Source organism: Lichtheimia ornata (genome assembly GCF_029851405.1).
Source record: "Lichtheimia ornata isolate CBS 291.66 chromosome Unknown scaffold00057, whole genome shotgun sequence".
Lineage (NCBI taxonomy): Eukaryota > Fungi > Mucoromycota > Mucoromycetes > Mucorales > Lichtheimiaceae > Lichtheimia > Lichtheimia ornata.
In genome coordinates this window covers 1-20197 of record NW_026695377.1, presented here as the reverse complement: position 1 = coordinate 20197, position 20197 = coordinate 1, and the positions used below count along the sequence as shown (strand labels likewise).

Sequence of the window (20197 nt, the reverse complement as noted above, 5' to 3'; positions counted from 1 at the left end):
CTCTTTAGTACTACCGCAGGGATATCATCCAGCAGGTATGAAAGCACATCACAAAGTGAATCAAATCAAAAAGACAAGGGTGCTAAACATCACCTAGATGATTCATGTTTATACCACCCGTTGGACAATCATTCTATGCCAAGCATGGGAGATAGAGGAGGAGGAACCCATTATATACAGCAACCTCAACAAGCACGTCATAGCGTACCTCGTTCGCCATCTATACATTCGTTATCCAATTTCATCACGCCCAACAACAACGACGACTATGATGAAAAGAAAGATAATAATAGTATTATTCATGTACCATTGAATACGGGTGACGATGATGATGATGATGATGATGATGATGATGAAGACTACGATCCTAGTGATGTGCCCATGTATTACGTGGGTGGTGGGATGAGTAGTCGCACCTTGGTGGCACCTCCAGTACGAAGAGCATCATGGCGAGCTACCACAGGCACGTGCAATACCGATTCAAAGTATTCCATCATATCGGCACCTTCGAAAATATGCAGTAGCTCCACGCATCAATACATATTCACGCCCCCTTCTATGATCAGCCTTCCACATACCGACAAACAATCCGGGCTCACCACTCCCATAGTTGCCACCACCACCACCACAAAAAAGAAACCATCTCGACGTGGCGTATGCAACACAATGACCATATTGGCCGTGGTGCTCGTTGTATTGTTTTTATTTGCAGGATATCCAATCACACTTCGCATTGCCAAACATCTCAAGGACGATGATGCATGATCCAGTAATACCGATTGATGACCCTATTATACCAATAAATCATTTAATGCATGCCACTGGATATACGCGTTGCTATGCTTCCGATTATACAAAACCCCCTGGTGGCATCTGACAGCCTAATTTGATAACAAGGATACCAATTCGAGGTTTGTTACCTAATGAGATCCTTCATAAGAAGGAATGTGTTGTACCACCACACCACGTTGACACACAGAACTGGTTTGTGCGTATTCAGTGACACCTTGTTTATTCCGATTGACATGTGATGATGAAACATGTTCTTGACGAGGATCATAAAGTGGGTGTCTACCATTGCTGTACATAAAGGATGTGCTAATCTAGTATCATTATCATGCGAAAAGGGGGGTGTCATTGCTTTAGCCGGATATGGTCAGATCAGGGCATTAAAGTGCGGGCTTTTTGAACACAAAAAAGGTGCACATACCTCTTTCTTTCTCCTCCTCCTCCTTCTTTACCATAATGGATACGCTTCAACGATACCTCGACAGCACGAATGACATGTTACAAGACGTATGCATCAAGGTGCTTAGTAAAGGAAGGATACCTCGTCATATCGGTTTCATTTTGGACGGCAATCGACGATTCGCTCGCAAAGCAGGTGCAGAAAGCACAAAGTTTGGACATTACGAAGGATTTCGACAACTGCAAATGGTACGAGGCAACGTTGCCATGTCGACAATGGGTGCTCATGGTTGACACTTTAGGTGCTTGACTTTTGCATGCGATTGGGCATTGAAGCTGTTACAGTCTATGCATTCAGCATTGAGAACTTTAAGCGATCGGCAGATGAGGTGGATTACCTTATGCAACTCTTTCGTGAGGTGTTTACCAGCTTTTGCGACAAAAAGTACATTATCTTCTTCAACAAACGAGCATGACATGCATGAGCCAACATTGATGATTGCATTTTGTAGTGAGCTTGTCGACAAGTATGAAATTGGTATCCATTTTTGCGGCAATCGATCATTGCTTCCACCCGATGTGGCAGAACTCACTCGCAAAGTTGAAGCAAGGACACAACATCACAAGACGTAAGTGGGCAATGGTAGTATACGTAAAGAGACATGGGCATTCATCATCCTTATGATTAGCCGGATATTCAACATCTGCTGCCCATACACATCCCGAGATGAAATTACGACTGCCATACGTGAAAACGTACGATCGGTGGAGCAAAAACAAAGGTCGATAGAGTAAGTAGAAGGATGAATGGAAGGTTTATTGTACGGTAGGCGCTGACCGAGTTTAATTAGGGATATCAACAAAGAGACACTTGAAAGCCAAATGTTCACGTCGGCAAGTCCACCATTGGAGATACTCATTCGGACATCAGGAGAGATTCGCTTGTCAGATTTCTTATTGTGGCAGGTAAAGTGAGAAGGATTCTACTCTTTGGAAAGAGAGAGAGCTTGGTCACTTATTGGGATTCTACGTTTTCAGTCATCCGACCAATGTCAAATTCAATTCGTCGAGTGCTATTGGCCAGAGTTTTCATTGTGGAAGTTCTTACCGATCTTGCTGGAGTATCAAATCTATGCTGGTTCAACAACGACAACAACGCGGTGATACCATCGGTTCCTGAAAACAAAAATAAACGCATTCACACCTTGGCAATTATGATAGCGATACCATTTTTAGGCAATTAAACTAGAATTAGATTAAACTGTCATTTTCCCTTTGTCCTTCTTTTTTCTCCCTTATTCCCTCTGTTGCCAAGCCAACCATTTCCATCACCACCACCATACCACCATGCTTTATCTCACCAATGATGTGGGATTGCTTCCCTTTTTCCTTCCTCTTGGTGTGATTGGATTCTATCGATATCTATGGTACCTGATACGTATTATTGCATGGTTGACTTATAAGCCACGACGACCGAGAGCTGAACCCACCTATCGGCCTGAACACGACGTTACGATTATTGTGCCCACCATCGATGCTGGTGAAGAATTCAAGATAGCAGCACGTAGTTGGCTTGCATGCAATCCAAAAGAAATCATCATTATCACCGAGACCAGCATGAGAGAGCCATTACAGGAGTTGGCCAACGAAGTGGACCCTGCTAGAATACGCGTACTCACCGTGCCCAAGGCCAACAAGCGTTTACAAATGGTAGCCGGTGTCAATGCAACCAATACGGAGATCCTTGTCTTTGCGGATGATGATGCTATTTGGAAACCCACAATGCTCGAATATATCCTTGCATGCTTCGAAGATTTGAAAATGGGAGGTGTGGGCACGTCTCAAACGGTTCATGCTGTCAATCCAAATGGACACCAAACGCTATGGGAGATCCTTGCTGGTTTCCGATTGACGAGTCGCAACATTGAGATTGCCGCTTCAACGCATATTGATGGTGGCATTTGTTGTCTCTCAGGACGCACAGCAGCTTATCGCACACTGATTCTTAAAGACCCAGCCTTTCAGTACTGCTTTACGAATGATTTATGGCTCGGCAAATACCCACTCAATTCTGGCGATGATAAGTTTCTTACGCGTTGGATGTGTTCTCATGGATGGAATACCTATGCTCAAGTATGCAAGGAAGCTGAACTCTATTCGACCTTTAAAAACAATTGGCGATTCTTAAAGCAGGTGCTACGATGGACTCGCAATACTTGGCGTTCCGATTTCCGATCCCTATTCACAGAACGCTTCATCTGGACACGCCATCCTTATGTGGCCTTCACCATGGTTGACAAAATCTTCAACCCATTGACTTTGCTCGCTGGTCCCATTCTTGTCGGCGTGTTTTGTTCGCTTCAAGAAAAAAATGCTGGTCCCTCAAATCCTCCTTTGCCTGGTTGGAACATTGCCGTGTCCTATATTGTATGGCTGCTATTGACGCGATTCATCAAGCTCATCCCACACTTTTTAAAACGGCCTTTAGATATCTGGGTATTGCCTTTTTGGTTGATTTTCAACTATTACTTTGCCATCATGAAGATCTACGCTCTTTTCACACTTCACGTAACAGCATGGGGAACCAGAACATTTACAAACGTAAGTAGTATCCCTATCCCGTTGCTATGGCAACTTTTTGGTAATAACATGTACATCCTTGTATAGGGAGAAGGATTGGGAGCACCTATGGAAACGGACGAGAAGAACAATGATAATACCTCACACAACATTACTATCCAACAACACGACCATGATGAGCAACAAGGCATCCAAAGAGTTGAAATGAAGGATATGAGCCATTCACAGCTTGCCAATCAAATGCATTAAAAACCCACTATGTACATTGATACACGTTTCGAAAGTATGTATGATAAAGGTGTTTGAGATCCTATTGTCTTTTTGTATCGGGGGATGAGTACATAGGCAGGGATCACATGGTCTGTCAATGTCACTTTTTTGCATGATATTATGTGCTTGTCCGCATAAATGACACCAACCCGCATGTGTTTTTCCCAGGCACACTTATCATTGGCATTGTTATCAACGAATGCATACTTTATGGGGGGAATTGGATGTTATTGCTATTGCCAATAATAGCATGATAAGAGAGGAGCTGTCTCATCTCGAGAGGATGAAACCACAAAGGAGTAATCATTTGCAGCTTTCTATTAGATGAGATTGCACATACCTAAAATGTATCGCCAATGTAACCCATAAGGCGTATGGTAGCAATGGATCATACACGTGATCAAAGGCAGAGGGGACGACAATGGCACCATTGATTGGTATCAAGTAGATCCCGGATCGCAGTCTGAGTGTCAAACTTCAGGGTGAGAATATACCTTTTATTTGTTAGAAAAAGTTGTGTAGTTCTCGACCCTCGAAACAAACAAGGGATTTTCTACTATTACTCAAAGGGGATTGTGTATGTGTACGTGCATAGGATGGGTAACCATGGTGAATCACCTGAGATCTTATCATGACAATGGGTGCATTCAATATGATGTTCATCGTTATCATGGACCTCTTGGGAAAAATGTCGCCCCTTCAAACCTATCATGGAGGTAATACACGACTAAAAATCTCGTTTTGAAACTTATGCTTTAACCCTTTGTAACGGTACTCTCCGAAGGGTCCCTCCTCCCACTTGATCAGGCGACGATGAACCCATCATTGTCGGCAGTAGCAACAGCAACAGCAGTCCACGGTATGCCATATTAGGTTTTTGTGCCAGCCGTCCAACCGGGATCTTGCTTTTTTGCGAAAAAGGGGTTTGGGGGTGGAACACACAATACGGGGAGAGGATCACTTGACCTTTGGATATAAAAGAGAGCGTGTTATGCTGCATTGAATACAACCCTTTTTTCTGCATCATTATGGTACAAAGTGGCTGTACTTTGGATAACGTGATTGGATGGCAAAAGCAATATTCTCCTGCATCCTCAACATTGGATGAAGAAAGAGAACCTTTGGTAGCCTATAATACCCCTTCAGGTAACTATCTCGTTTTCTATATTCGCCCTCCATTCGTCATGGCCCATTGACATTCGCTACATGCATTGCAATTTAGGAGCACCTTCCAATTCACCCAGTCGAACACTCCATGGCTCAAGTGCCTTTGTGGAACGCTTCCGAGCCTTCCGATACAATGCAAGTACATTAAAGCTTTATACAAAAAGATGGACTTTGGCTAATTTCCTATAATAGAATCGTGAATTCCTTGCAGAGTTTATTGGTACTCTTATTCTTATCTTGTTGACGGATGGTGTCGCTGCTGAGCAAACACTGGGGATTGGTCCCAGATCTTGGTTGACGTCTTCATTTGGATCAGGCAAGTGGTTCGTGTGTGGTCAGCTGTAATGTCAGGGGTGGACATTAATTTCCTATATGATGATCACAGGTTTGGCTGTACTCTTCGCTATCAGTGTTTCTGGACATATCTCGGTAGGACAAAAAAGTGAAATGGGCAATATGATACACCTCATTCATGTGTACAACAACAATTCAGGGTGCTCACATTAATCCAGCGGTGACTTTGACGTTTTGGGCCTTTTCAGGTTTCCCTACTCGAAAGCTACCAGTGTATTTCACGGCACAATTCCTTGGAGCTTTTGTGGGAGCCGCTATCTTGTATTCGGTCATTTATCCAGCCTTGAATGAATTTGATGGTGGTGATCGTCAAATCCTTGGTGAACATGGTACAGCCGGTATTTTTGCAACCTATCCACCCTTATACGTCGGCTATGGTGCTGCAGTGGCTTCCGAAATCGTCGGCACAGCACTCTTGTGTTTGCTTATCATGGTTACCGGTCATCCGAACAACATGCCGTTCCATCAATCTCAAGGTGTGTTTATCGCTTGTGGCCTTATGACTTTATCTTTGGGTCTTGGTTATACATCAGGCTTCTCCTTGAATCCAGCTCGTGATTTTGGTCCCAGACTCTTTACAGCTGTGGCTGGATGGGGCACTGGCGTCTTCTCTATTAGGAACTATTACTCCTTTATACCCATTTTTGCACCATTGATAGGCGGTTTGATTGGGGGCATGACATACACAATCTTCATCGACCATGCTTAATAGAATTGTTGTTGCTTCAATCAAATTATATGTACTCGGTGTATTATTCCACCATCTCTTTTGAAAACAAACTTGCAAACATCATCATCATCCATCAGGAAAATGGAAACCAACCCCCCAACAACAACTTGATCTCTTCTTTTTGTTTCGCATATGGTCATGATTTTGGAACTGCCAAATGAAATCCTTTGTCTCATTTTAACGTTTGTACCACCATCATCTGGTAAACGATTCCTAAGTTGTTGTCACAAGCTCTATCAACTCAAGCACGATCAACTATTTTGGCGTGATTTTGCACGACATTTGGGTATCATTTATCGTGACCCACAGCAGACATGGTGGGATCTTTATGCTACAGGCGACGTTTTCAATATATGCAAACACTTGCATGATGCAAGGTTAATGACATCGTTGCTATGGAAATCGGATATTTTTTGGAAATCATTGACTACAAAATGCTGTCAACAACAGCAACAAGCATCAGGGCTATGCTTATACCCTTACTGCAAGTTTGCTGGTAGGAATGATCCATTGTACATGCACAATCCACTTTACTCATTATCAACGATTACATTTACATAGGCTGTGGAGATGCTTTTTTCTCACCAGAACAATATCCAGGTCACCTTCGGGATCATTACAACACAACGGGTCATCCCTATGTCCTGAAACTTTCAGCTGATCATTTTCTTGAAGTTTGGTGTTATGCATGCAACAAGCCGGTAAGGGTTCTAATCATAGACGAAGTCATTCTTTCGACATGGTGCTCACGCATCTACGTTAGGTTGGCTTCTGGGGATTCCCAAACGTTCAAAAACCAATCACGGAGCGATACCTGGTACGCATGATGATACAAGCATTATTGACGTATCCTCAAGATGACCACCTTGCACATAAAGCAAAGCGTGCTCGACGAGCCATTGAACGGCGTCTTGTTGTTTCGCAAGAAAGCCATGATTACTGCTACATCATCGAGCGTAAATGGTTCTTGAAATGGAACGATTTCTTAAGCGGTATGTTGTATAGATCTCTCTTCCTCTTATTACATGTACGAATAGGATTTATCATGTATCTATGGTACATAGGTTTATCGGACGAATTGCCAGGTCCTTTACAAAATGAAGTACTCCAAGATGACCAAGGCAATCTTAAACGTGATATCCTACTTGGCACTCATTTTGAGCTTGTAAGTGGCCCATTGAGGAGCTATATTGAACGAGCTTATGGCTTGTATGGAAATTTCGTCTCCGGATGTAAGTACTGCTTAAAGCATTCTCAAAGTAAACGAATCATTGCTTACTGTATATTAGATGAGCTGCAACACAAACATGGCTATCGTCAAATATGGGAAGCTATCTTGTTTCGAAGGCACATACTGCATCGGGTCCCAGGCCAAGTCACTGGACCTCCTTCTCCTCCAGGATATGACTAGTAGTAGTATCAGCGGCAACCCTTTTGTATTATATATCACTGTAGAGCCAGCCCATTCTACTACATCTCATTGTCTTGATGCATGGTGTCTTATTAATTAATTTCGTATTCCATAAGCGTTCTGAATAAGGTACATACAAAAGCCACATTTTGTTACGACGAGAAACAATGGAGCTGTATGATAATGAAACCCTGCATGTGGGTTAGGGGTGGTACAATGTTTATGCAACCTTGATGGCTTTGATGAATCTATATACACGTGGAGCTGGCACACTTGAGGATGATGATCAAGATCGAATCGATGCTGTAATATGGTAAACATAAACATTTGGATCGAGAAAAACATAGCATTGATCGTACCTGTGTTGCAGGGACGAAGCATGGAGATACAGTACTACAACAACATCATAGCAAAACGTAGCAAGATAGCGATTGATACTATGCAACGGCGATCATCCTAACAAAGAAGAGATGGCAATTTTCAAGATGCTTTGGTAAGAGAACATCATTTCAAACAGGACACTTGCCGTCCCAAGTACATGATGATTCCCACGTCGGGAAGTTGCAAGGGACACACACTTGTCCGAGCGCAGTCATCTGTTACACACGGTGATCAGCTTACTACTTTTAAAGGCACATTCCCGCCGCCCAACAACAGCTTTCTCAGGCTCGCGCCTTTTTGTTCGTATCAACATGTCTCCTCAAGTACGACTTGTTCAAACACTTTTTTATTGTTGAATACTCATTGTCTCATTAGACTGTATGTCAGACCGATTTCAAACCTTCCGAGTTGGGTTTTGGTGCAGGTGCATTGTCAGGCAACTATGACAAGATTGAATCGCACTGGCCTGTAGAGGCATGTCGTGCTGCATTGCGTGGTGGTGAGTCAATGAAGCCGTTGTATATGAGTTACCACCTCACTCACACTCACACACTCTTATGCTATAGGTATCAATGTATTTGACACGTCGCCGTATTATGGAGACAGCGAGATCATCTTGGGTGATGCTCTTGAAGCCTTGAAGAGCGAATACCCCAGAGAATCCTATTACATTCAAACCAAGGTTGGACGATACGGCTATCGGCCTCGTGATTTCGATTATAGCGGCAAGCGAGTACGAGAGAGTGTGATGGAGAGCATGAGACGACTCCATACGGATTACATTGACGTGGTGCTTTGCCATGATGTCGAATTTGTCGATTTCAATGACGTGGTTGGATCTGGTAATGCTCTCGAGAGTCTTTTTCAACTCAAGGTAAGAGTGTTTATTTTGTATATGAAGAGATCTTTTTCTAACTTGGGGGATATGGATGGTAGGATGAAGGTGTGATCAAATACGTTGGATGTTCAGGTAACTTTTACAACTATAATGATGATGACGACCATGTTACTTATATATACAAAAAAAAAACCCACATAGGATATCCTCTTCCTGTATTGCTCAAGATTGCAGAACATCAACACTCGAAAGGAAAGCCGTTGGATGTGATTTTGTCGTATTGCCATTACACGCTGCAGAATTCAAAATTGGCCGAATATGTTCCGAAATTCCGTGCTGCTGGTGTACGCTATATCGCTAATGCATCTCCATTGGGTATGGCTCTCTTCCGTGACGCTGGTCCACCCGATTGGCATCCTGCTCATGCTGATCTACGCGAGGCTGCCAAGGCATGTGCTCAAGCTGCCAAGGAGAATGGGCTCAACATTGCAGAACTCGCTTCCATTTATTCATTCAGTGGTCGTGAACCTAGCAACTTGGATTGTACCTATATCGGATGTGAAAATGCAGATGATGTCAAGAGAGCATTGGATACATTGGAACGTGTCAAGGCACGAAAACAAGGTACTGAAACGCCCTCCGAACAAGAAGTCCAGGTCCTCGAGAAAATACGTTCATTGTTGGCTCCTTATCAAAACTATTCTTGGCAAAGCCCTACACCAAAAGAACTTGCTGCCTAAGATCCTCTCTTCTTCTCCTCCCCTCCCCCACCTCCATCTTTATCCTCATAGCGTGTTGTTGAAGAATAAACCAAATGGTTCAATGTCGTTTTTATTTGGATTGCTGCTCGTTATACCTCCTCCATCGTTCTTCACGTTGCTCTTTTAATGTCTTTAGCGTCTCTCGTACTTCATCACTCGTGGTTGGGGGTTTCTATATATGCAATATGAGTACTTATTCATCATTCCGATAATAAAAACATACGTGAGTAGTCTCATAGTCAGGCCAAAACTTGATACCCTTGACATGCTTGTCGAAGAAATCGGGACCACCAAAGTAAAGCATAACTCCCACAGGGAAGAATACATAAAAGCCAAACTAATAACATGGTTCAATTCAATTGTCGCTTGTCACGTAGCCATTAATGCCTCAACCGACTTTGACAACTTCTAATCGTGGACCTCCCATTGTGTGTTGTAAAAAGGACGACGACCCTTGTTGCTCTGTGTTCTGCAAAAGGACAATAGTCACCCTACTGCTCTCCGCTTAAAACATCACCTGATATCCAACCAGAATGCTCATTGTCACACAGCATAAGATGTTGACCAAAAGATAATACATAAAGAATCATGTTATTGATGATTGAATACAAAGATGGGGTATTACAATATATGAACGAATCGGTTGCTATGGCTACTACAATGATGTCTCGGAAACGGCATCATGCTCCTCCTCCTCCTCTTCTTCATCGCTCACGATCCCAAAGTCATTTTCGCTTCGAACATCCTCATCATACTCTGGAGCACGTTTGGCAATGGTGAAAATAGGTGTATATATCTTGGACATCTATTTCCAATGTGTGTTAGTGTATACGTGTTGTCGATACAATAAACCACACTTTTTTACCTGTGTTATCCGCTCACAAAATGCATCCAGCTCGGATCGAGTTCGACAATAAAAGCCCAGCATCATGGATGGATCCAATTGAGAAATATGAATTTTCCTTGGGATGGGACAATGATAGGTATCCAAGTCTTGTTTGGTATAGTCGTGCATTGGCAATGTTTCTAGAGCAGGTCGAGAAAAGTGTGGATCCAAATAAAAGAGATCATCTCCTTGTAAACCCACAAAGTAGAGCGACGAATTGGGACGTCCTCCTGCAATACCCACAAACCATGGCAAACGCATACATTCCTTGAGTGCTGGATAATAGGTAGGATGTAACTGATCAATGCCGAGACGAATGGCTACCAGAATAAGCACAGCTTCTCCACCACCACCACCACCCGCTTGTTCTTGCACAACAGGCGTGTAATGCCGATAAATATCACGTGCTTCTTGACTTTGGCACCAGCCGTAATCTCCTCGAGGTCGTTTTCCACTAATGACATCCTCCACATCGTCGCGATACACCGCATCCGATGCAATATACACTGAAAGGTGAGCAGCAGGGAAATCCGAAACCAAGGCCCTAGAGTACACAACATTAGCAAGCGACGATGACAATTGATAATGACAACGTACAGGATGACTTGACTGATTGTATTGGGCCCAAACCATTCACCAATGCTCTTGCCTAGTTGCTTGCCAAGGAGTGCGATACGATGGATGGAAAATGGAGCTCGAGGCGATAACTCATCCAAGAACCATTGAATAATCTGCCAAAGCATCCTAAATTAGCCTTGTTTCGATTACTTTTCATCTTGCTTTACCTTGCGATATTCCTTGTTTTGCTCTGCATTATCCTCTCGGCGCCATTCTATCATTCATCCATGTAAGGTTTTCGTAGCCAAATGATAGAGATTCACATACCTCGTCCCAAACAGTGAATGAGTAACGTGTTTGCCAATAAACTTTGACCACTGCGCAACATGCATCCCCATCCAATATCAGTTGTATATGCAGAAGGTCGAATAGGTGGGAAATTGTGTCGATACGTCATCCATAACCGTGAACACAAGTCGTGATAGAAATCCGGTGGCATTGTCATATCATAAGATGAAGGTGATGTTGATGATGATGCTGATGCTGTTGTTGTATCGCCCGTCTCTGCACTCGTCTCCTCGTCGTCGTCGTTGTCGTTGTTGTCTTCTCCAGTAGTAGTAGAAGTAGTAGTATCAAACATGGGTTCTCTTTGTGCACGCATCATATCTTTCTCCAGGGTGCTCATGTTCACAGCATACTTGCAGCCTAATAACCATAGTGTCGAGTCGCTCGATGATTGCTGTTGCTCTTGTTGATTCCACAGATGGGAGACCCAATGGCCAAGCTTGAGTGGGATTTCTGCTGCGAGATAGGATGAATTGGAAAGGAGCTTTTCTCGGAATGGAGCCGAGCTAATGTGATTGGTGTTTTGTGGTTGAGGAAGTCTATCATGTTTGGAAGGCGTCTTATCGAGAGCGTCCATGGTAGAAAATGGGATTCGAGTTGGAGGGAAAAGAAAGAGAGGAGTGCAAGCTGAGAATCAATAGAACACCCAACGCTGCATGAATTACACAACCAAGCTACTACAGCAGCGATGTATGTATATAATAGGCTCTCACCTCTTTATATGTTTCTATGGATAAGGGTCATGATGGGCCCCCTTATATACTAAATACATTGTTGTTCATGCGACATGGCACGTGGTGGATGATGACATGAGGTTACTATTTGGGCAGCACACTTTTTAATCATGTTCGGCATACTGCTTGCATTGCACTTGATAGAGTTGATGTGTCAAGACATCTAATGCAGATAATTGACCACCATAAACACATCCTGAATCCAAGCCAAATGTATGATTTCCTAATTGAAGACGACTGGCTGCGGCATGGCCATAGTATACATTACGGAATGCAGTGGTAGGCTGCGAGCTTGCCAACATCTCCTCCCAAGCATGCGTCCAACTACGTACACCATCGCTACGATGTTTTGCCGGTGAGCCATCTTCTTGAAGGGATCTCATATTCATGACAAAAAATGGTTCTTGTTGATCCAATGGATGGGATGGGTCCAACCCAGCATGAACAAACAAGCTTTGCAATACCGGTAATGCAAGCATCATGGGACAAGCGGCGAGATATCCATAATCATTATCGCTCATCATCAACTGGCTTTTTACAAAGAAAATGAGTCAATAAAAGTAGAGCAATCATCCCTCTTGTTTTTACCTGGCAATATGCACATGATGATTATCCAGCTTAAGAGGATCATGGACCTTGCCCTCAGGAACCACTTTGAACTCTTTGTTATGAGATGGATGCATGATGCTGCTGCGTTGGAAGGTTGCAAGTCGTACGACCTTGTCATCATGATTACCACGAACACACCATGCATTCATTTCCCGAGCACGTTGTACGACACCAGAGCTAGCAGGGCCCTTGGCTACGAGATCACCCAAAAGAATAAGCCGATCACCACTTTCATAATCGTATTGAATGGTGTCGAGTAACTCATTAAATTCATCCAAGCATCCATGTATATCACCCACAGCAAATAGACGACGAGGCAATGCACCATCATCTCTCACTTGGATATAGGTCAAATTGGCATACTTGGACACAAGACGATTTGAATACGTTGATGATGCTGATGATACCTTGTCATCATCATCACCATCATCATTATCCTCATCATCCGATGATCGACGACGAAGATGGTTCAATGTGCTCCCGCTTTCTGATGTGGATGATGACACGACGGCCAATACAGTCGAAGCCATCATTGTAATGCAAATGACAAGAACTATCAAAGATGGTATCCGTGATCGTTGACGCGTGCTGGGTCTTGGGATAAAAGCAGGAACGGTAGCTCTATCGAAGGTTGGCATGATGAATAGTGGGAAATGGTACATCAGGATCCACGTCGGGATGGCTTTTTATACAACGTCGGATATTAATGCTAGGAGCGGCATGAATAACAAAACTCCGTATGACATGTGGACTTGATCACTCGTTACAATGGTGGGATCACATAAGCTTTCGGTTTCATTTGCAACGCACCAACAACCATACTCCAACTCTATAACTGTAAACAACAATAATACTATTTATGGCTGCTTTTATCTTTTTCTCTTTCTGTTTGATAATAGGAAAAAATGAAGATATGGTGTGTGTGGGTGTATGTGATGGTGGTGAGATGCAAAAAGAAGGTTTTCTGTACAAGCCAAAAGGTGTGTGTATGTATGTATAAATGTGTGTGTGTGTGTGTGTGTCTAATCACCATTGATGATTTGTACCTTGATGGCGCCCGTGGAATAATCTGCAGCTGTATCAAAGGCCTTGAGTGCATCCATGAATTCAAATCGATGAGTGATCAAGTGCTTGACATCCAATTTGCCGCTTGTCAAGAGTTGAATGGCACGTGGATAAGTATGATGGTACCTAAACAAGCCACGAATATCGACTTCACGCATGGCAAAGTTGTTGACGGGTAGACTTTGATCATTCTTGCCTACACCAACAAGGCAGCAAGTGCCTGCGTCACGCGTGGCCATGATAGCAGCACGAAAAGAGGATTCAATCCCAGTACATTCAAGAGCATGTTCAACGCCTTCACCATTGGGAGTGAGTGCTCGGATATCTCTTGCGATATCTACATCGGCCAAACGAGGATTGACTTGATACGTGTAATCTGCACCCATCTTTTCAGCATATTCCAAGCGACTTTGTTGGACATCGGTGACGATCACAGGGCTCACGCCTACTGCTTTGGCAACAGCCAGCACCATCAAACCAATAGGGCCGCAACCTGTAACAAGCAAGGATCGACCAAATGATACACCCACTCGTTCAATAGCAGCAATGGCCACGCTGAGTGGTTCAAGTAGGGCACCTTCTTCATACGAAATCTCCTCTGGCATCTTGTGCACCCAACGTGCTGGATGTGTAATGTACTTTGCAAGCAGGCCATCATAAGGTGGTGTCGATTTGAATACAACGGTAGGGCATAAATGATATCGTCCACTCATGCATTGATCACACTCCGAGCACGGAATGCCACTAGATGATAACACTTTATCAGACCGCTGTCATAGTAGTAGTAGTAGGTGATTGGGGGGTGGGGTCTTCGTCGATGACTTACGCTTCAATGGCAACACGATCGCCAATCTGTAGATCGTGGACGTTGGATCCGACGTTGGTGACAATACCAGCACTTTCATGACCCAAGAGCTGTGGACGAGTCACTGGAAAAATGCCAATTTCACCATGTTTCCACAAGTGGATATCAGATCCGCAGATGCCCGTCGCCTTGACTTGCACTTGTACTTCATCTTCCTTGGGAGTTGGCATAGGAATCTCCACAACTTGAAGATCATTGACCTTGTTCAGCAACACGCCATAGTTTTTGTTTTCGTTGTTTGACACTGCCGATGCCATTGTGTGTGTGTATATAAGGATGTGTAGAGTGGATAAAAAGGGATAGAGTAGAAAAATGCACCCCATTTAAAAACTGCAACTGCATAAACCAATCCCGATTTGGAAGGTTTCTGGGTGTTGCTGTATGTCATGCACCAATAGGAAAATATCCTCCCAATGGGGTAAAAGTCGTAAATGCTTGTCCAGGCACATTTTGCACTAGCATAGCTTCATTGCCTCTTCTCAATCTAATCAACAAAGAACATCTATAACATTAAAAGAGCCTTGCTGTTATAGGCGGCCCTTTGAAGAGATGAATAGCGTGTTATTAGACATCCTCGAATCATTTGCTGTCGTCGAAAGCATAAATCGGCCGACGCTGCCTACTAAATTTATAATGCAGCAAGCACTTGCTCAGCATTGAGATGTAAATGCACGGTCCCCGTACCTTTAAAATAGCTTGCTTTCAACCAACATCAGCAAGCAGCGTGCATAAAGCACTACAATTTTAAACACCAACCCATCCTATCGACCATGAATGGATCTAAATTACTCCTCCTCCTCCTCCATGATGAAACGGCAATTTCATTTATGTATGATATTGGGCTCAAGTTGTACAAGCTTTCATCACGGTCATTCATAGCTTGCATTATTACTACATCATCCAGTGGAGACCCCTGCATTACCATGATGTTATAATGTTATTGTCACCAATGGCCCAAGTTGCTCGCTTCGCTTGTGAACTTTTTGGTTTGTCGTTCAATGGTTTGTACCTCCTGTACCTTTACTTACAGTAATACTCAGATCCATGGCATGTACATATGAAGACTATCCAGTGCTATTATGACCATATCCGCAAAAGCCTATCCCCCGCTTTGGATTGCTTGAAAAGCATGAGCAGTAGCAGCAATCCTTGATCAACCCATCTCTTCTTTTAAGCAATCGTTTAACATTGTAAAGTTCGATAATTCATGTCCAGGACGATAGCATCAAGGACAAGTTGGCAATGACTACACTCTTTTTCCATGCGTTGCATATACCCAATTCCTTCAATCCCATGTACCAGACCAATATCCATATCCATATCCATCAAAAGTCGTATGTATTGAAACAAATTGCTACACGTAAATAAAGCTGGTCTATATAGTGGCTGGCTATCTGCTGTTCATGTGAAAAGGACTACAAGGCAAAGTTGTTGCAAGTAAAGAACGTTAATTGAGACAATGGAACGAATGGCAACTGCTGCAATGAATGCTGTTACGTTTGGTCGCGGCAGAGGGGTGTGCTAGAGAGAGTGTTGTAGTTGAGTGACAAGAAGGCTATGCACACGCCATGGACATGCCATTGAGTCAAAGACAATCGGATTAAGAGAGTTGTAGGATTGACATGATGGGTTGAAGCAGGACAATCGTTCGCAGGTGGTAGTTGTATACTTGAATGGAGTAACAGTTGCGAATGGGAAGAAGAGGCAAGAAAGTGGGAGTGGAAGAAGTGGGAAATTAAGTAGGTTGAGATGGCATTTCTTTGTTTGACCGTTGTTCAGCCAAATCCCCTTGGATCAAGAAAGTTGAAGGATGGAAGCATTGGGCTGGAGCAGTACAATCGTTCACATGCATTGTTTTGGGCAACAAAGGCAAATGGGAGGAATGGGCTATCAATGGGAGGTTTACAAATAACTTACCAATTTGATTCTTCTGATTTTGGATGATACTTCTGTGCTTGAGCGTAACTCGGTCAAAACCTCTCGGATCAAGAAAGTTGAAGGATGGACATGCCGTGCAGGAGCAGGACAATCGTTCATATGCATGGAATTGGGCAACAAAGGCGACTGGGAGGAATGGCCTATCAAGTAGCAGTTTACATATAATCAATCAAATTAATTTCTCTGATTTTGGATGATACTTCTGTGTTTGAGCGTTTTTCAGTCAAATCCCCTCGGATCAAGAAAGTTGAATGATGGAAAGGATGAGCTGGACAGAGGAACGTTCACATGCATTGGTTTGGATAACAAAGGTGAATGGGAGGAATGGCCTATTAGCTGCTAATGATGAGCTGTGTATAAAGTATTATGCATTGCCCCTTCCAGGGGTGCCAGATTTTTACTGTAGCTTACTGTAGTTGCTGGTTTAAATCGCAGCGTAAAATCCAATTCACCTGCCAAAATACTCCGGTACAGTAAGGAAAAGTCGTCATGCTACAGTAAGGAAAAGCAGTCTTCCTTTGGTTGCCATAAACGTACTCCTTTACTGTGGTAAAAGCACTCGACTACTATAAATGGAGTGTGTTTACTGTAGCAAGGAAACGAGTAACGTGAAAATTTTTCTCTTTAGCATTTGCATTGTTTATTCTAATTCATTCGGCCATCCATCACACGGATCGAAACACGAAAAGGATGAACACAAGATAATCCCCAATTTGCATCATGTCATTACTCCTCCTTTCTATTTTAGCATTGGATACTTTTCACCAAAACACAAAGTCTATTGTGCCCTCATGGCGAATGACGGATGAATATACAAAAGTTGTTGGTATGTGTGGTGTAGTGATTCCCTAAAACGATTAAAAGGTGGGGAAGGAAGAATGGTACAGGGACATACAACAGGCAAGCGATAATAGCATAAAGAATTAAAGTAAAGATGAGCATCAAATCATAAAGGTGGTCATAACCATTAATCCATCAATGTGCGTTAAGCACTGATGCATAAATGGGCATGTTGGTTGGCTTGGGGATTCCCCCAGCAGCCAGCACCCTCTGCTAAAGACAAACCTTGACATGAAGCGAAGCATGGAGCTCAAACCAAGCGAAGTGAAGAGTCAAAGACTGCTAGTCCTTCAATTATCATCACTTTTTCTGCTATCCAAACTAGCTTGAGCAGTGCTCCTGTTGCGGCATCATCACCCGTTAACGTTAGTGATCCGATCTTAATTCAACTTTACACCTTCCACTTTTTCTCTTTCACCCTTCTTTTTTCTCATTCCTTATACTAGCTCGGCATTGTCACCTCGTCTTCATCACTTTTAATCCTTTCAGCCCAGTGTACACCTTTCTTCGGCCTGCATCGGCATCAACACCTACACCATCACACTACATGTACATCCATTTCTCCATTATTCCCTTCATTTTATACCGCAAAGTGTTTGCTGCTCACTTGGGCAATCTCAATATCAAGGATTGATGTACAGCGTTCATGCATGTGTCTGACAGGTGTCTGGAAGGTCAACCTACTTTAATTTCCAGCTCTTCCCCTCCACTTTATCTTCTCTTGCCCCATTCAAGTACAATTACCAGCTACGAACGATTGCCCTGCTTCAACCACCATGTCAATCCTACAACTCTCTTGATCCGATTGTCTTTGACTGAATGGCAAGTCCATGGCGTGTACACCCTCCTACTACAACATCAGCGTTTCTTGACACTACACTTCTCTTGTACGCCCCTCTGCCGCGAACAAACGTAACAGCAGTTGCCATTAGCGAGGACTTTACTCCATTGTCTAAAGCTATTGCAGCAACTTACCTTGCAACCCTTGTTACGTGAACAGCAGATAGCCATCATATAGAAGCAGCTTTATTTACGTGTAGCAACTTGCTTTCAATACATACGACTTGCTTATGGATGTGGATGTGGATATTGGTTTGGTATATGGGATGGAAGGAATTGGATATTGATTGGGTTGGTTCCCCTTGGCCTATTTGGAATGTGATGCTTGGTTTCCATGGCACCATATCAACCATACAAGCAATCTTCACCTTGTTGAGCTACGATAGAAAATGACCACACAAGAGGTAGACCAACGGCTAGATGAGCAGCGATCACAGAGGTTCCTTCTCTCAACGTATTGGGCTTGCAATGCTTACGATGGATGGATGCCATCAAGCGCAATGATGAGAATCTTGGAATGTTGCTGAGGTTACGTACTTGGCATGTCATCAGCAGGAAGGATGGGTAATGGCATGTGGATACGGCTAAAGGTGATGGTGGATTGGATTGCTTTGACGAAGGGTAGTTGATGACCATGGATGGATTACTGGAGTACTCGATTCAAATCACACAGCAGCTGTTTGGTATCATGGATGAGTACGCTTATGTTGGCAGCAGCCAACACGATGGCACAATGATGCCCGTTGGCTCTATGTGATTCACTCAACATTGGGCGATGCAGCTTCTTATCTTCTTCATATCCACTTGACACATAACAATCATACCTACCACCATATTTACATTCTTCTTTTCAACCTCAATCGAATAAACACTGAAATTCAACATAATTGTTAGAGTACCGTGCTATCAGCTCATACGTGCAAGATGTGGATTACTTGGTTGGTTTCTGGATTGAAAGGGGGAATAGAAATACGAAGGTTGGAAAACGAGATGGGATCATTTACATCATCGTGTCAAGAGGCTTTTGTTCTTTATCGTCACAACCATATTACATTCGCTAAAGCTTTCTAGCTCATATGATGACATACAAATGGTAGTAGTGATTCTCAACCGCATGTATTGCAAGGACAAAAAAGTCGCGAGTGATGATGTTAAATCCATCTTTCCTCCATCAACCATATACCAAACACACACAGCATTACAAACGAAGCTATACAGCTGTCGCTATAATGGAATTTCATGATAACAGTGTCCCAGCAGTGCCCCAACGCATCGACGATGATAAAAAAGCCCAAAAAAAGTCGCTTTTCACATTGTTGGTGTAAAACTAATAGTGAGCTGCTCGAAGCTGCTCCTGACAAAGGGATTCAAACGCCTTTTAAAATGGTTGCTTCTGATTACACTTCCAACTTGTGGTATGGGGGATGCTTGGTTTATTTAAGGGTATCGTGACCCTTCGTTGATGCATAGACGTATAATTGCTTGAGGAGGTATTGGATGACAATTAAAAGAAGTGGCTCGTTCACTTCCATCGATTTGTTCCATTAAACAGCACGTAGCTCTTGTGGGACGTTTACTACAGTAACCATTTGTCTACTACAGTAAAGCAGCTCATTAAGGCAATATGGTAAAGCAAACCACAGTAAAGCAGATCAATAAGGCAACAAACCACAGTAAGGACAAGCTAAACCGAAAATGGACAATTTTATAGTACAAATGTACACTGGGTCTGATTATTTAATCGGCGAGTAAAGGCTACTACAGTAAAAGTGGTGGCTCATTGTGGCTAGGTACACTGTTTCCGGAAACCTTTTGCGCAAATTTTGTGTAACATATT

General features: G+C 43.1%; 10 protein-coding genes across 10 annotated transcripts; 6 read left to right on the top strand and 4 right to left on the bottom strand.

Moving 5' to 3' along the window:
- Nucleotides 1–144: 144 nt before the first annotated feature.
- O0I10_009579 (uncharacterized protein) lies at nt 145–765 on the top strand (the record flags this gene model as incomplete). The annotated part of the gene is made up of 1 exon (XM_058489567.1): nt 145–765. The coding sequence occupies one exon, from the start codon at nt 145–147 to the stop codon at nt 763–765; it is 621 nt and encodes a 206-aa protein (XP_058339603.1).
- A 480-nt stretch (nt 766–1245) lies between these two features.
- Nucleotides 1246–2352, top strand: O0I10_009578 (di-trans,poly-cis-decaprenylcistransferase; the record flags this gene model as incomplete). Its single annotated transcript, XM_058489566.1, has 6 exons — nt 1246–1437; nt 1491–1633; nt 1701–1817; nt 1878–1979; nt 2040–2154; nt 2227–2352. The coding sequence occupies 6 exons, from the start codon at nt 1246–1248 to the stop codon at nt 2350–2352; spliced, it is 795 nt and encodes a 264-aa protein (XP_058339602.1).
- Nucleotides 2353–2535: 183 nt separating this feature from the next.
- Nucleotides 2536–4017, top strand: O0I10_009577 (uncharacterized protein; the record flags this gene model as incomplete). Its single annotated transcript, XM_058489565.1, has 2 exons — nt 2536–3789; nt 3856–4017. The coding sequence occupies 2 exons, from the start codon at nt 2536–2538 to the stop codon at nt 4015–4017; spliced, it is 1416 nt and encodes a 471-aa protein (XP_058339601.1).
- A 1049-nt stretch (nt 4018–5066) lies between these two features.
- O0I10_009576 (uncharacterized protein) lies at nt 5067–6268 on the top strand (the record flags this gene model as incomplete). The annotated part of the gene is made up of 5 exons (XM_058489564.1): nt 5067–5184; nt 5261–5340; nt 5398–5521; nt 5591–5634; nt 5699–6268. 5 exons carry the CDS (start codon nt 5067–5069, stop codon nt 6266–6268), a joined length of 936 nt encoding a protein of 311 aa, XP_058339600.1.
- A 153-nt stretch (nt 6269–6421) lies between these two features.
- On the top strand, nt 6422–7700 carry O0I10_009575 (uncharacterized protein; the record flags this gene model as incomplete). Its single annotated transcript, XM_058489563.1, has 5 exons — nt 6422–6785; nt 6851–6990; nt 7053–7281; nt 7354–7521; nt 7579–7700. 5 exons carry the CDS (start codon nt 6422–6424, stop codon nt 7698–7700), a joined length of 1023 nt encoding a protein of 340 aa, XP_058339599.1.
- Nucleotides 7701–8392: 692 nt separating this feature from the next.
- Nucleotides 8393–9659, top strand: O0I10_009574 (uncharacterized protein; the record flags this gene model as incomplete). Its single annotated transcript, XM_058489562.1, has 5 exons — nt 8393–8404; nt 8457–8580; nt 8648–8955; nt 9018–9051; nt 9121–9659. The coding sequence occupies 5 exons, from the start codon at nt 8393–8395 to the stop codon at nt 9657–9659; spliced, it is 1017 nt and encodes a 338-aa protein (XP_058339598.1).
- Nucleotides 9660–9750: 91 nt separating this feature from the next.
- O0I10_009573 (uncharacterized protein) lies at nt 9751–10107 on the bottom strand (the record flags this gene model as incomplete). The annotated part of the gene is made up of 3 exons (XM_058489561.1): nt 9751–9852; nt 9904–10017; nt 10078–10107. 3 exons carry the CDS (start codon nt 10105–10107, stop codon nt 9751–9753), a joined length of 246 nt encoding a protein of 81 aa, XP_058339597.1.
- A 228-nt stretch (nt 10108–10335) lies between these two features.
- O0I10_009572 (uncharacterized protein) lies at nt 10336–12046 on the bottom strand (the record flags this gene model as incomplete). The annotated part of the gene is made up of 5 exons (XM_058489560.1): nt 10336–10485; nt 10546–11110; nt 11164–11297; nt 11352–11398; nt 11452–12046. 5 exons carry the CDS (start codon nt 12044–12046, stop codon nt 10336–10338), a joined length of 1491 nt encoding a protein of 496 aa, XP_058339596.1.
- A 261-nt stretch (nt 12047–12307) lies between these two features.
- O0I10_009571 (uncharacterized protein) lies at nt 12308–13345 on the bottom strand (the record flags this gene model as incomplete). The annotated part of the gene is made up of 2 exons (XM_058489559.1): nt 12308–12734; nt 12792–13345. 2 exons carry the CDS (start codon nt 13343–13345, stop codon nt 12308–12310), a joined length of 981 nt encoding a protein of 326 aa, XP_058339595.1.
- A 489-nt stretch (nt 13346–13834) lies between these two features.
- O0I10_009570 (chlorophyll synthesis pathway protein BchC) lies at nt 13835–14999 on the bottom strand (the record flags this gene model as incomplete). The annotated part of the gene is made up of 2 exons (XM_058489558.1): nt 13835–14621; nt 14704–14999. The coding sequence occupies 2 exons, from the start codon at nt 14997–14999 to the stop codon at nt 13835–13837; spliced, it is 1083 nt and encodes a 360-aa protein (XP_058339594.1).
- Between the last annotated feature and the right edge of the window lie 5198 nt (nt 15000–20197).